Source organism: Phaethon aethereus, assembly GCF_964289735.1.
Source record: "Phaethon aethereus genome assembly, chromosome: 15".
NCBI lineage: Eukaryota > Metazoa > Chordata > Aves > Phaethontiformes > Phaethontidae > Phaethon > Phaethon aethereus.
The window spans coordinates 8,869,384-8,881,987 of NC_138591.1; the positions used below are offsets into that span (position 1 = coordinate 8,869,384).

The 12,604-nt window shown below is 45.4% G+C and overlaps 1 protein-coding gene across 1 annotated transcript; it reads left to right on the forward strand.

The window, feature by feature from the left end:
* Positions 1-479: 479 nt before the first annotated feature.
* Positions 480-6,327, forward strand: ZP2 (zona pellucida glycoprotein 2; the record flags this gene model as incomplete). The annotated part of the gene is made up of 18 exons (XM_082006652.1): positions 480-526; positions 601-674; positions 857-940; positions 1,033-1,127; positions 1,899-2,054; positions 2,404-2,448; positions 2,715-2,879; positions 3,251-3,347; positions 3,427-3,608; positions 4,008-4,137; positions 4,334-4,515; positions 4,590-4,681; positions 4,767-4,891; positions 5,169-5,358; positions 5,604-5,739; positions 5,824-5,920; positions 6,007-6,093; positions 6,182-6,327. 18 exons carry the CDS (start codon positions 480-482, stop codon positions 6,325-6,327), a joined length of 2,130 nt encoding a protein of 709 aa, XP_081862778.1.
* Between the last annotated feature and the right edge of the window lie 6,277 nt (positions 6,328-12,604).

Genomic DNA, 12,604 nt, shown 5'->3' on the forward strand with positions numbered 1-12,604 from the left:
TAGGACTTCTCTTCCTTAACCTGCCACTCACGTTTGCCTTCTAATTAGATCTACATCAGCATTGCAGATTTGCCTATACAGGGGAACAAATATTCTCAGTCACATACATATCCACCAGTGGAATTGTTTTAAACTATCAAAGTGGCAAAGAGGCCTCCTTTGTAAAAAATTACTGCCAAAAGATGTGCATTTTTCTGTGCAACATCTGGCAATGGAATAAAGGGAGTAAACTATCAGAGAAAGAAAAAAATGCCTTAAAAATAGAAGAAAACAACAACCCATGCCAGAGAATTGATATCACCTCAAGGTCTCCTGCGAGCCCTCCTCTTCACAGCAAGCAGACTGCACCTCAGTGAGAGGCAGCTGCAAGCTCTCAGTGCTCCGGGCAGCAGAAGGGCTGCACCTGTGTGGAACCTGCCCCAGGTCCCATATAATCCTCCCCGGGCAGCCAGAGAGCAAGCTTGTGGTGGCAGTGGGAGATGGGGCTGTTTGTGGGGCAGCAGTGCTTGAGCACCTCAAGGATGTGGTGAGTGGGGTTTGGGTGGGATGGGGAGCTGGGTCCTTTCCTTGTTGCGCTCTCATTTGGTCCTGTTCTTGTAGGTTGCTGCTCCTGTTTGGCTTGTTGCTGCCCTTAGCCCCTTGTGCTGATGGCCTGGGGGATCAGGATCTCTTGGGTAATGAGGCCTCCCTGGGTTGGCGGTGGTGTGGGTGTGGGCTTTAGGCTTGCTTGCAGCTGCTTCCCTTCTGCCTTGGTGTGGAAGGGCTCTCTGAAGCAGGGCTGGCTAGCTGGAGGGCTTGCAGGGTGTGTGCCTCTGGGAGGGTGATGATGGAGCTGACTGTGGTCTTTGCTCTGCAGAAAGTGTGACCTGTCACAGGGATGGGATGGAAGTTGAGTTTTCCAGGGACCTTGGTAACTACTCCTGGCATGTATGTGTTGTGGGTAGGTATTGCTACTAGCCTGGCTTGGTCCTTTCTGCTGCAGCTTGAAAGCAGAGGCCTGCCTGCAGGACTGATCTTCCACCTTCTCTCTAGATGTGAGTGGTGAGGAGATGGTGTCTTGTGACCACACTGTGGATTATGAGAGGCTGTTGCTCAGTGTCCTCTTTGTCAACTGCACTAGCCTGGAGGTAAAGGGGTCTGTTCTGGGAAGGTGCTGTGATGGTGGGTGTGTGTGTTTTGTTGGTTTTTTGTTCTTTCCCTGGTCAGAACTGGATTTAATAGGGTTTCTAGCCCCAACTTCAAGAGTAGGAATACTTAAACTATTCTGTAAGAGCAGTTTATGCCAAAAGCAGTTTAAAAAAAACCCTCCAAATTGTTACCTTAATACTTCTGTGGATTAAACTCCCTTGGACACTGCCATAAATGTTGTGTTCTCCTGTAAAGTAATTGAGAGCTATGTTAAATAACATCTTGTAGGGAAGCAGTTTTGTAGCATCACTCCATTTATGTATATTGATAGAGCAAATAACAAACCATGCTATTGAGGTAGAGTAGTAAGTGGGTGACCAACCCAAAGTAGCCTCAAAAACAGAGGATTTGCTGGTATCAGTTACTCTTAAGCATTTGAAGTACTACGGGACTCTTGGTTTTGGTGTCTGTTATCTTGTTTCTCGAACAGCTGTCTCTGGCACTATGGCGTACCATTTCCTGAAGGCTTTATTCTTGACTCTTGCAGTTTTCTTGATACCTTCTGCTCTTCAACCTACTCTTGTTACCCTATACTTTCCTAAAGAACCTATGCTTTTCAATAAGCTTCTAAAATGACAGTTCACTGTGTCTTTGAATTGGTAAAACACCTGAAACAACTCTGAAGTTGCAGTTTAGTCTCAAAGGCTTTTCATGGTCCTCATGCTGCAGCAAGTACTGCTGCCTCTTTCTAATTAATGTCTCTTCTATAGCATGGTCAGCACCAGCTAAGGTTGAGGCTGATGGTGAATGACACAGTGGGGGAGAAGAATGTAACCTACAGCCTTCACTGCAATACTGCTCATGCAGATGAAATCACTACTCCTTTCTTTGCTGGTACAACAAACTGCACAAAAGACTTCATGGCAGTAAGTAGAGGGATGGGTGTGCTATAGATCCTGTTTAGAGGCTTGCAGAGTGGTGTGGCTGCCTCCTGACACTGCATACTGGGATCTGCAGAAAGATGGGGAAAGCTCCAGCCAGCTTCAGGGAGGTCTGTTGGCTGCATGTCTGTCTTGGCATGACCACTAGCTCTTTGAAGAGCTAGTTTGCAAATGGTCACTAATGATGCAGATGGTCTGGCTCTAGCCCTGTTGCAGCGGATGCTGGGATGCTGGTGCCAGCCGTCTGCTTTGGAAAACTAGCAGAGACTTCTCTTGGAAAGTTGTAGAGTTGTGACCACTGTTCCTGTAGTCTAACCCTTGTGCTGTGTTCCAGGTTACTTTACCAAGACTCATTCTGAGCTTCGGTGATGAGCATATGGTATGTGCCTTCTGTCTTGCAAAGGGAGGGTGTTGGAAATGCATGGGTTTCTGGATCTAAACTGTGTCTGTCTCCAAGCTGGAGTAGTTACCTCTTCTGGAGTAATTGCATCTTGTTGGGAAGCCTAATTCTAGACTGTGTCAATACAGGGAGCTTGAATGTAAAACCTGCAAGGTGGCAGCCCTGCAGGCTGAAGAACTGTAATGCCTTGCTGTTACTGCATGGCTATGCCTTCCCTTCCTAAGGAAGGATGTCTGGCTTTGCAGGTTCCAGCAACTCTAGCGACCTGGACTCTGTCAGTTGATGATGGAAGCAGAATACATCAACTGAGCCCTGGGCAAGCCATGCAGCAAGGCTATAAGTTTCTAGCTGATGGCCACAACCTGATCTTTCAGGTGGCCTTTACTGCCACTGGAGTAGTTTCCTACAAGGTAGGTGAACAAAGAATTGGCACTGGGGAGACAGTGCTGCTTTAACGGAGGCGATGTATCTCCCTCCTGTAGACCTGTGGAAACCTGTGAACTGCCCAGCCCTATAAAATGGGGAAGCACAGTGTGCACCTCAGCAGCACAGCTGATGGGCATCTAAGCAAGCGGGATCCTAGCTGTAGCCTGTCCTATGAATGTCTGACTGGCAGTGTCATGAACCGCTCCCTTTTTAAGGGGTGTTGAGATGGGAAGAAACTGCTATTGCAAACATGAATAGCAGCAGTCCTGAACCATGGTATATTGCCCTGGAGGGTTGGTCTTATGAGGTTTCATGAGCTGAGAACTCTCTAACAGCCCTCTATCTTCATTGTCAGCACAATGATAAGGTGCTCTACACTGTGGCACTCAAGCTCATGTATGGCCCTCCTGAAAATAGATTGACTGTGGAGTCAAGAATGCTTTGTGCACCAGGTAATGCATGGAGAACATCAGAACCTGGGCTGCTTCTGCCCTGTGGAAACTGTTATATTTAACAAAGATGTTTTTGCAGGTCCGGCAATCTGTAATGCAACACACATGACTCTTGCCATCCCACCCTTCCCAGGGACCCTTGTGGCTGTAGGTGTAGAGGATAAAACCATTCCCATGGACCAGCTTCAGGAAAATGGGATTGCTCTGGACACAAAGAGAGGGGTCAAGCTGCATATTAGCAGGGGAATCCTGAAGTCCAAGGTGAGTGCTGATCCTCAAGTTACAGGAGTTGGTATGATCACAACTCTTTGCTTACTGAAAACCAGAGCACAGTAGTGTTGACCTTGACTAAGCACCTGTCAGCCACATGGCCTGTGGCTGGCTGAGGGCAGTTGTGATTAAGAAGGTGGCAAACTGACTTTATAATAAGCATCACTCAAAGGTAACTTGAGTTTCATGAAGTCTCTGGGCAAAAACAGATGGAGGTGAAAACATTCCTCTTGGAGTGGGCTGGTATTTTGCATGCTTGGAGCAATGCAAATTAACAACTAGCTGAGTGTGAAGAGCACCATGGCTCCAGGGCAAGTGAAACACTAACACATGCATGGGTTAAAATGAGCTCTTAGTTAATGTTCCAGGAGAGTAACTCTTTTCTCTCAGCTGCATGGGGAGAGCTGCTCAGGACTTCAGCCCTACATGTCATCTTTGAAGCTGGTTTTTCACTTCCATGGGGAGACTGTGGCAATGGTGCTGCATCCAGAGTGCCCCTGTGACCAGCACGCACCAATAGGTAAGTGACTGACTTCTGCAATGGACTCTGCCCATGTGCTGCTTGGATAGTAATCCTTCAGCGTGGCTTGTTCTTACACTTCCTGTGAAGGACTAGTTTATCTCTAGCCATGAAGGACTAATTTATCTCTAGCCAGAATGCAGCAGCTCTTGGCAGAGTGAGCGGTCACTGACAGCTCACTGTGAACCTGTTACAGCTGCTGTATGCACCCAGGATGGGTACATGGATTTTGAAATCCTTGCTGACAGTACTACACCACCACTAGACTTGGATACGCTTCGGCTTAGAGATCCTGCGTGCCGGCCAGCCTTTAAGTCGTCTTTGAATGACAGGGTTCGGTTTCATGTTGCACTGAATGGATGTGGGACCAGGTATTGGGTAAGTGTAGCTGTGATTGATTGGGGAGGGCTTCATGCATTGGGAATGCCCTCACTAATGCTGTTTTTCTGCAGTTTGATGGGGAGAAGATTGTTTATGAGAATGAGGTGAGGGCACTATGGGCAGATGTTCCACTGCGCAGGATCTCAAGGGATAGTGAACTCAGGTGTGTCTAAACCTCTCTGGGTAATACTTATGTTCATATATAGGATATCTAGGACTAAGACTTATCTGTTCCTTCCCTGTTACAGGCTAACAGTCCTGTGCTCCTTCAGTAATGGTGATGCCTCCCTCACTATAAAGGTAGACAACTTTCCTCCTCTGGCTTCTTCAGTGAACCAAGGTCCCCTCTCCTTAGTTCTTCTAAGCTACCCAGGTAAAGCTGACTCTGTGCTTGGGTGGCTGGGAAGCAACTGAGCTTGGGAGGGGAAGAGGATGGTGCATGAGTGAACTGTTTTGGTGCATGGGCTTTTAATAACCTGATGTGCTTTCTTCCCTCCCATCTATGCTACTTGAGGTAGATGCCTTAAATCTGTGACTCTAGGACAAACTCCAGCTGGTGGACTGGCTGCTGTTGAAGAGCACTGGACCAGAGTTTCTTCAGGACTCTTTTTGTACACAGACTTATTAAATAAGGCTTTTGTTTTTTGCAGATAACTCATACAGGCAGCCGTATCATGATGATCAGTACCCAATAGTAAGGTACCTGCGGCAGCCTGTTTTCCTGGAAGTTCAGGTCCTGAACCGCAATGATCCCAACCTCCATTTGGTATTGGATGACTGTTGGGCAACAGCTTCACAAGATCCAAGCTCGCTTCCCCAGTGGAATATTGTTGTTGATGGGTGAGTGTCCTGCCAGAGAAATTAGTGCTTCTGGCAGTGCATGGGAGTATTCCCTAATTGTCCCTCCCTTGGGAATATATGCTGGAACTTGTAGGACGATGGTAGCACCTCTACCTCAAATTCTAGCTTGCTGCTTTTTATAAAAAAAGAACCACAAACCCCAAACAAACCAAACCCAAAACCCACAAGCAAGCCACTGATTTCAACCCTGCTGTTCTGACTTGCTGCTTCTTACCTATTGGCAGGTGTGAGTATGACCTGGACAGCTACAGAACTGTGTTTCATCCTGTGCGGCATGGAGTCAGCTATTCTAACTATCGCCAAAGGCTGGAAGTGAAGACTTTTGCCTTTGTGTCTAGTGACAAAGCCCTCCCTGGCCTAGTAGGTGACAATTCCCACCTTAGAGCAGTAAGTAGGAGCAGTTATTGTCCCAAAATGTAATGGACCTCTCATTCTCTGTCCTAGGTATACTTCCATTGCAGTGTCCTGATCTGTGACCACTTTCAACCAGACTCACCTCTGTGTATGACAAGATGCCCTAGACCATCTAGAAGCAAGCGAGGTAATGTCCAAGTGGATGCTAGGTTGTACTAATCCAAGATAACTCACTGTACTATGGGGTTCACCTCTACTATATTACTGTTGTAGAGAGCGGGGTGCCAGGCGTGAGCTCTGCAGTGGTGAGCTTGCGGGGTCCTGTCCTCCTTGTGCCGGAAGGATGGTCTGCAACGCAAGGTACTAAGCAAGTGTGGTGCTAATGTGTGTTGCTTAGATTTAGTGAGGACTTGTCTCTATAAACTGTATCTTTCTGCTTGCTTTGTAGGGAGCACTCTCTTGAGCAAGGAGGCATGGGCTGGCATTACACTGACTGCTGTTGTCGTTCTCTCTCTGGTGGCCATAATGCTACTATCTTTAGCTCTTCTTAAATGCCTAAAGAGAAGAGCATCCCTGGTAAATGTGGTATATTAGTGTATTTTTACAAATAAACTTGGATTGCAAGCCTTCTGGATGAGTTGTATAGCTCTGGAGTTGTATAGCATTTAAGGAACTAGACTGGACAAAGATGGATGTCTGTCTTGCTGAGTGGTGGCACTGTTCTCAATGTCTCTGATCAGTGCTTGAACTGAAGATTTTAAAAGATCATCAGCCTTTTTGGGTAAGGCTTAAGGGACAATGGCAGCTTCTCCTACACTGGATGGCTTCTTCACCTCCTTAGTTCATGTTAATTAGTGCCCTGTCAGTCACAATTTCTTGTAATACTGTGAGAACTGGCTTATTACTCTAAGATTCCACAGAGTCTGCCTGCTTCTTCCTAGGACTATAGAAGGATTTAACCGAAGAAAAATACTAGCTTAAGGCAAAGTAGTGCTCCTTAACAACTGTGCTATTAACTTGCAGTGTTTAGGCCTAATGTTGGTAATTTGGCATCATCTAGACATCTTACAGCAATAACCAGTATATTTATACTCACTATAAATTTACTACTGGTTTAGCTGGGGCTATATGAAAACAAGCAGCACTTCATGACACCTACTCTGCAGACTCAAAAGCCCAGCTGTGAATTGCACTTCATGCTAGTCAACTAGACTGCAAAAATTCTAGATTCAATCTTGGATGAATGTAAGGCTTTAACAGGGCAGATGGTGGGTGCTCAGTGAATGTTTTGTGGCATTATAAGTAAAAGTACACTGAGGCACACATTCCAGGTGGTATCTTCAGCAACTGAAGAGCAAAGCTTAGTCTGAGCAGCAGTACTTAATGCCACATTGCTCTCAAGGTAAAAATAGAGCCAGTCATAATTTCACTTGATTCTGGCTTGTCACAATTGAGTCCCTGCATTGCAGGGGTGAGGAGTGCATTATGTGGGTGTTAGCCTGTAACCAGCCTTAAGCTTACTGCTAGCCAAAGTGGAAATTATAATCAACTGGCTATAAGAGAAAGCAAGTCTCTTGCTGAGACTTCTAAAGACCAAGACAGCTGCTGCATTGCTGAGTGATGTCAATTTGTAAAGGTTTCTGGATTTAAAAACTGCATGTGTGTTGCTCTTCTGTTGCTTTTCAGCTTAAAACGTGTTCAGGAAGTGCCCTCTGGTACAGGCTGAAGTGCTGTAGCCCACAGAAGCTTGGAGAACTTTAGTTGCCTGACACCCAAGCTCAGTTTCAATGCATAAAATGAACTTCCACATAGGGAAACTTGAGGGCAACTTTGAGGTGGTTACAGAGAACTTGGCTGGTGGAGGTGTATGGTATGCTGTGTAGCTTTAGGTATGCTGTTGCCGGAAATAGCAAAACCCTTTGAAGCAGTGATATGTTTTGACTTGGGTTTATGCCTGTTGTGGTTTAACCCCAGCCAGGAATTAAGCACCACAGCTGCTTACTCCCCCATAGCAGGATGGGGGAGAGAATCAGAAGGGTGAAAGTGAGAGAACTCATGAGTTGAGATGAAAATGGTTTAATTGGTAAAGCAAAAGCTGTTCATACGAGCAAAGCAAGCAATTCATTCACTGCTTCCCCTTGGCAGGCAGGTGTTCAGCCATCTCCAGGACAGCAGTGTGCCATCATGTGTAACAGTGACTTGGAGACAAATGTTGTGACTCTGAACGTCTCCCCCTTCCTTCTACTTCCCCCAGCTTATATGCCAAGCCTGATGTCACACGCTGCAGAATAAGCCTTTAGTCAGCTGTCCTGGCTGTGTCCCCTCCCAGCTTCTTGTGTACCCCCAGCCTACTTGCTGGTGGGGTGAGGACCAGAGGAGGCCTTGACTCTGTGTAAGCACTGCTCAGCAATAACTAAAACATATCTATCATCAGTGTTTTCAGCGCAAATCCAAAACATAGTAGTTAGTATGGGGCTGTGAAGAAAATTAACTCTGTCCCAGCCAAAACCAAGACAATGCCTCCCTGCTACAGGCAGCGGGGACCAAATGTGATAGAGTAAGCTGCCCTAGAATGATGTAACTTTATGTACTTGTCTCTCTAGGACTAGAAAGTAACCATGTAAAAGCAGTCCCTTAGTCTACTTGTTTTGTGCCTTCAAATTGGTTCCTGAGAAGCTGAAGACTCTAACATGGCTTCTGTGTTCCCTGGCTGATTTTTAACTGCATGTGAGTCAAAGACTGCCAACTTCTTCAGCTGAGTGGAGCTCAGCAGTGGTATGTTAAAGCCCTGGCTGGTCAGCTCTGCTCTGGGGCTGCCCTTCTGTACCTCTAGATTAAAACCCCTTTTGCTCTGGCATCAGCGTGTTGCTGTTGAGCACAGCTGCCCTTCCTACTGGCCATGCTTCCCTTGCATTAGACTGCTGTGGCTACATCCGTTACCCCTTAGGTAGCCAACAGCCCTCCTGTGGCATGGGTACCTGGAGGAGATGGGCCTGTAACCAGTATGGGGACTGGACCAGGCTATCACTAAACATCAGCTGCCGGATTTCTAGTTCTCTCGCTAACCAGCAGGTACTTGGCATCTGTGTCTCTAACTGGGTGCTAAGCTCTTGAAAGAAACTACCTCCCACTGCAAATGTGCCAGCGGATCACCCCTTTCTCTTCTGGTGTAGTTAGCAGTAGGGTCTCTTGTTTGGCCACCTCTACCTTTTAGGTCTGGTCCTCACTTTCAGATGTCTTGCTGTCAGTAATGTATCTTAGAAGGTTTTTTGTCTTATCTGATTGTTCTATTCCCTGTAGACCAGGGGCTTATTTTGGTAATTCTAGCAATTGATAATAAAATCAAGAACACTTCTCTTAAGCAGAGAAGTTTCAACCTCACCAGCGCAGGTCTTGTGTTCTGCTGTCACTTAGCTTATAAATGAGGTACTGTAACTGCCTGGGTAACGGACAAAGCTTTCTCAGTTGGCCCAGTTGAAGGGAGCAAGAACAGCCCCCAGTACCACCTTGCTCTCCATCTGCAAGCCTCAAAGCTTCCCTACAGAGAATGGAAATACAATTACTAGTGTTTTTAGGGAAACAGAGGGAACCTGTTCATGAATGTTGATAAGTAAATAAATGCATTTTAAGATCAGGGTTTGGAGATTAAAACTTGGGTTTCTTGAGTCTTTATCTAATGCTGCTTATTCTGCCAGATTATATTGTATTGCAGCAGTGGTCAGCCAGGGGTAATGGTGGGCTTTGGTTTTAAACTTTTTTCAAGGGCCAATATGAGAGACTCATGAATAGGTGTGTTGAACTATTTCTGGTTCTACCACTCCTAATCTCTCTGTCACTTTAGATAATAAATACTTCAGGCCAATTATGAAATGTAGAAACATATTTCTTTGTTTACTGGATCTTTCAGGTTTGTTGCTGTTACTTTTTTCATGGCTTTCTACTACCTGCAGGGTAGAAAGCATTCAGTGCAGCACTCTTACTCTCTTAATTTTTCCTGTCTATCACTTATTCCCTCTCCTGTAGCTACTTATGAAACTGAATACTGGTAGTCCTCTTAATATCTCCTCATTGATGAGTGGCTTTAATGATGACTATAATACTGAATTTCCTGAGTGCCCTTGTTCTGAAATCTCACTGCTGTGTTGCATTCCTGTTGGACTCTGCAGACAACTTCTTTTTGAAATGCTTATCAAATGCTTTTGTTCACAGTTATGACTCCATTAAAATGCTTTTTTTAAATCTATTGTGCCAATATGTGCAGCTCTTCCAGCTGTTGCAAATGTGAGCTCTGTGCAGCAGCTGGGGATTAAAGCCTGGCTTTATTTAAATCAGTTAGCAGCACCTAGCATTTCTTTTAAAAGATTACTGTAGGGGGGAAATCCCATTTTGCTCCTTACTGTGTGATTCAGATAATTACAGAAGGTCTTTGGAAGAGTATTTACAGTGAAGCTGGAGCCTGCATTTTCTGAACACAGCAGGCTAGAAGGATATTAGGAAAACCACAAAGTGGAATGGACTCTCTTCCTGCTGCCAGCATTGATGTTCTGCTGGCCAGAAATTCTGTGACCATTTAATAGGAGCATCAGGAGAATGTAATTTTGGGGTGTTTGAAAACTGAGGGAGGAAAAAGGGGTGTTTTTGAAAGGGAAAAAAAGATTGTGAGTAACAAAAAGCTATCTCTTCTGCAATACTTGCATACCATAGAAAATAATTGTGTTAATGAGTAGCTTCTCTTCCAACCATCATAGCTGTTATTTTTCTTTCTCCCTGTTTTTCAGAGGCACTTAGATTATAAAGAAAAAGGAAGTGTATAGCAATAAATTTCTGTTAGCTTTCTAATAAGTTTTCTTTATATGCAAGTCTTTCTTACTGGAACAAAAATTGGAAAACTTTTCTAATTTTATTAGTGTGTTAGAAGAGACTATAAAAACTTATGTCACCTTTTGGTATTTGCACTAATAATATTCCTCTTGAAAAGTCAAACTCTGGGTTTCTTATGTTGCCCTTCTCTCTAAAGGAATGTTTTCCAAGCTCAAGTTAAGTTTGAAGGGAATTAACATGTAACCATATGAGCTAAATACCATTAGGTATCGGCTACCACTGTGGGCAGCCTGCGGGCGGGGAGAACGGAGAGTTGTGCCTTGCCTCTGCGTTAATGCCCCCTCCTCTGAGGCCTGGCTCTGGCACACGGACGTGGTTAGGTTGTATTTGACTTGTGCTTTCCTCGCGTTCTGCTAGCTTCCAAGAACTGATCTCCCCTCCTCTAGGGCGTGGTGACCAGGACAGCTCTGTTAAACTGAATGTTGGCTTGTTCCACTACCTCCTGCCCCTGCTGTCATCACCCGTATCGGTTTCTGTGCTTAGCGCCTTCACTGGTACAATAGTTTCCTTCTGCTTTTGTTTTTTACCAGACTACTCATTTTCAGGGGAAACCACTTCTGCAGCCACACCTGAAGAATGTGACTTGTATGAGCTAAACAAAGTTGTGACAGAGTCCTAAAGTGCTGGGATTTGTGAGGTTCAGCTCTACTTCTCTTCTAAACACAAATGTTTAGAACTGCATCCAAAGCAAACACATTAGAAAGCCTCCATCCTAGAGCTGGTAGCAGAGCAGCAGCGCTGAGTCACTAAAGATGTGCTGCACACTTGAGGCACACAAACATCTTGGACTTTTAGTTCTACTAAAAGCCTAAGACTTTATGTAACCTGGTGTGAAAGGTGGTTGTATTCAGAACTTCAGCAGGGCAACAAATATAGTAACGAGTGTTTTCTTAAAAGGTCAGTGTACTTAAGATGTCACTGTAGTTGTTCCTTGCAGCTTTAGCGGTAGACAAGGACAGCACTGCCTGTAGATGTAAGAGTCCAGTCGAAGTGAGGCAGTTTGTCACGCAGTCATGCTTTTTATTTTGTGTTCTGTACATGTTGTCTTACACAGTCAAGGAAATGAGTCACGGAAAGACAATTGCATGTGACAGAATGAGAAGGGATGAAAGTGCTGTGGTGTTACGCTCACGGTGCAGCTTAAGTTAAACATTTGTGTAGATGGGGACAGTGTTGTGATTTAACCCCAGTTGGCAACTAAGCCCCATACAGCCCCTTGCTCACTCTCTGCTGGTGGGATGGGGGAGAGAATTGGAAGAGTGAAAGTCAGAAAACTCAGGGGTTGAGATGAAAGATGGTTTAACAGGTAAAGCAAAAGCTGCCCATGTGAGCAAAGCAAGGAATTCATTCACTACTTCCCATGGGTGTGTTCAGTCATCTCCAGGGCAGCAGGGCTCCATCACACCTAACAGTGACTGGGGAAGACAAATGTTGTAGCTCTGAATGTGCCCCCTTCCTTCTCCTTCCCCCAGCTTTGGCACCATCCCTTTGGTCAATTGGGGTCAGCTGTCCCAGCTGTGTCCCCTCCCAACTCCTTGTGCACCCCCAGCCTCCTTGCTGGTGGGGTGGAGACCAGATGAGGCCTTGACCCTGTGTAAGCACTGCTCAGCAGTAACTAAAACTTCTCTATGTTCTCAACAGTGTTTTCAGTACAAGTATAAAACAGCCCCGTACTAGCTGCTATGGAGAAAATCAACTCTGTCCTAGCCAAAAGCAGCGCAGAGTGTGATCATCACATAGTGCAGCTCCACGTTCTCTGGCCGTGCAGGGCTTCACATCAAGGCTGTGGGCAGGCTCTGCTAATGCCAATTGTCAGCCTACTGTGCATAAATAGCACAGGCTGGGGCCTCAGCTGCCACAGCCCCTACTGCACTTAATAAGCATTATTAATTAGCTATTTTTAATATAACAGGTCTCGGAGTACATTTTAAAAATAATATATATTCCATGCAAGGAGAGCATGGAGTACTGAGAACATAACCATTATGAA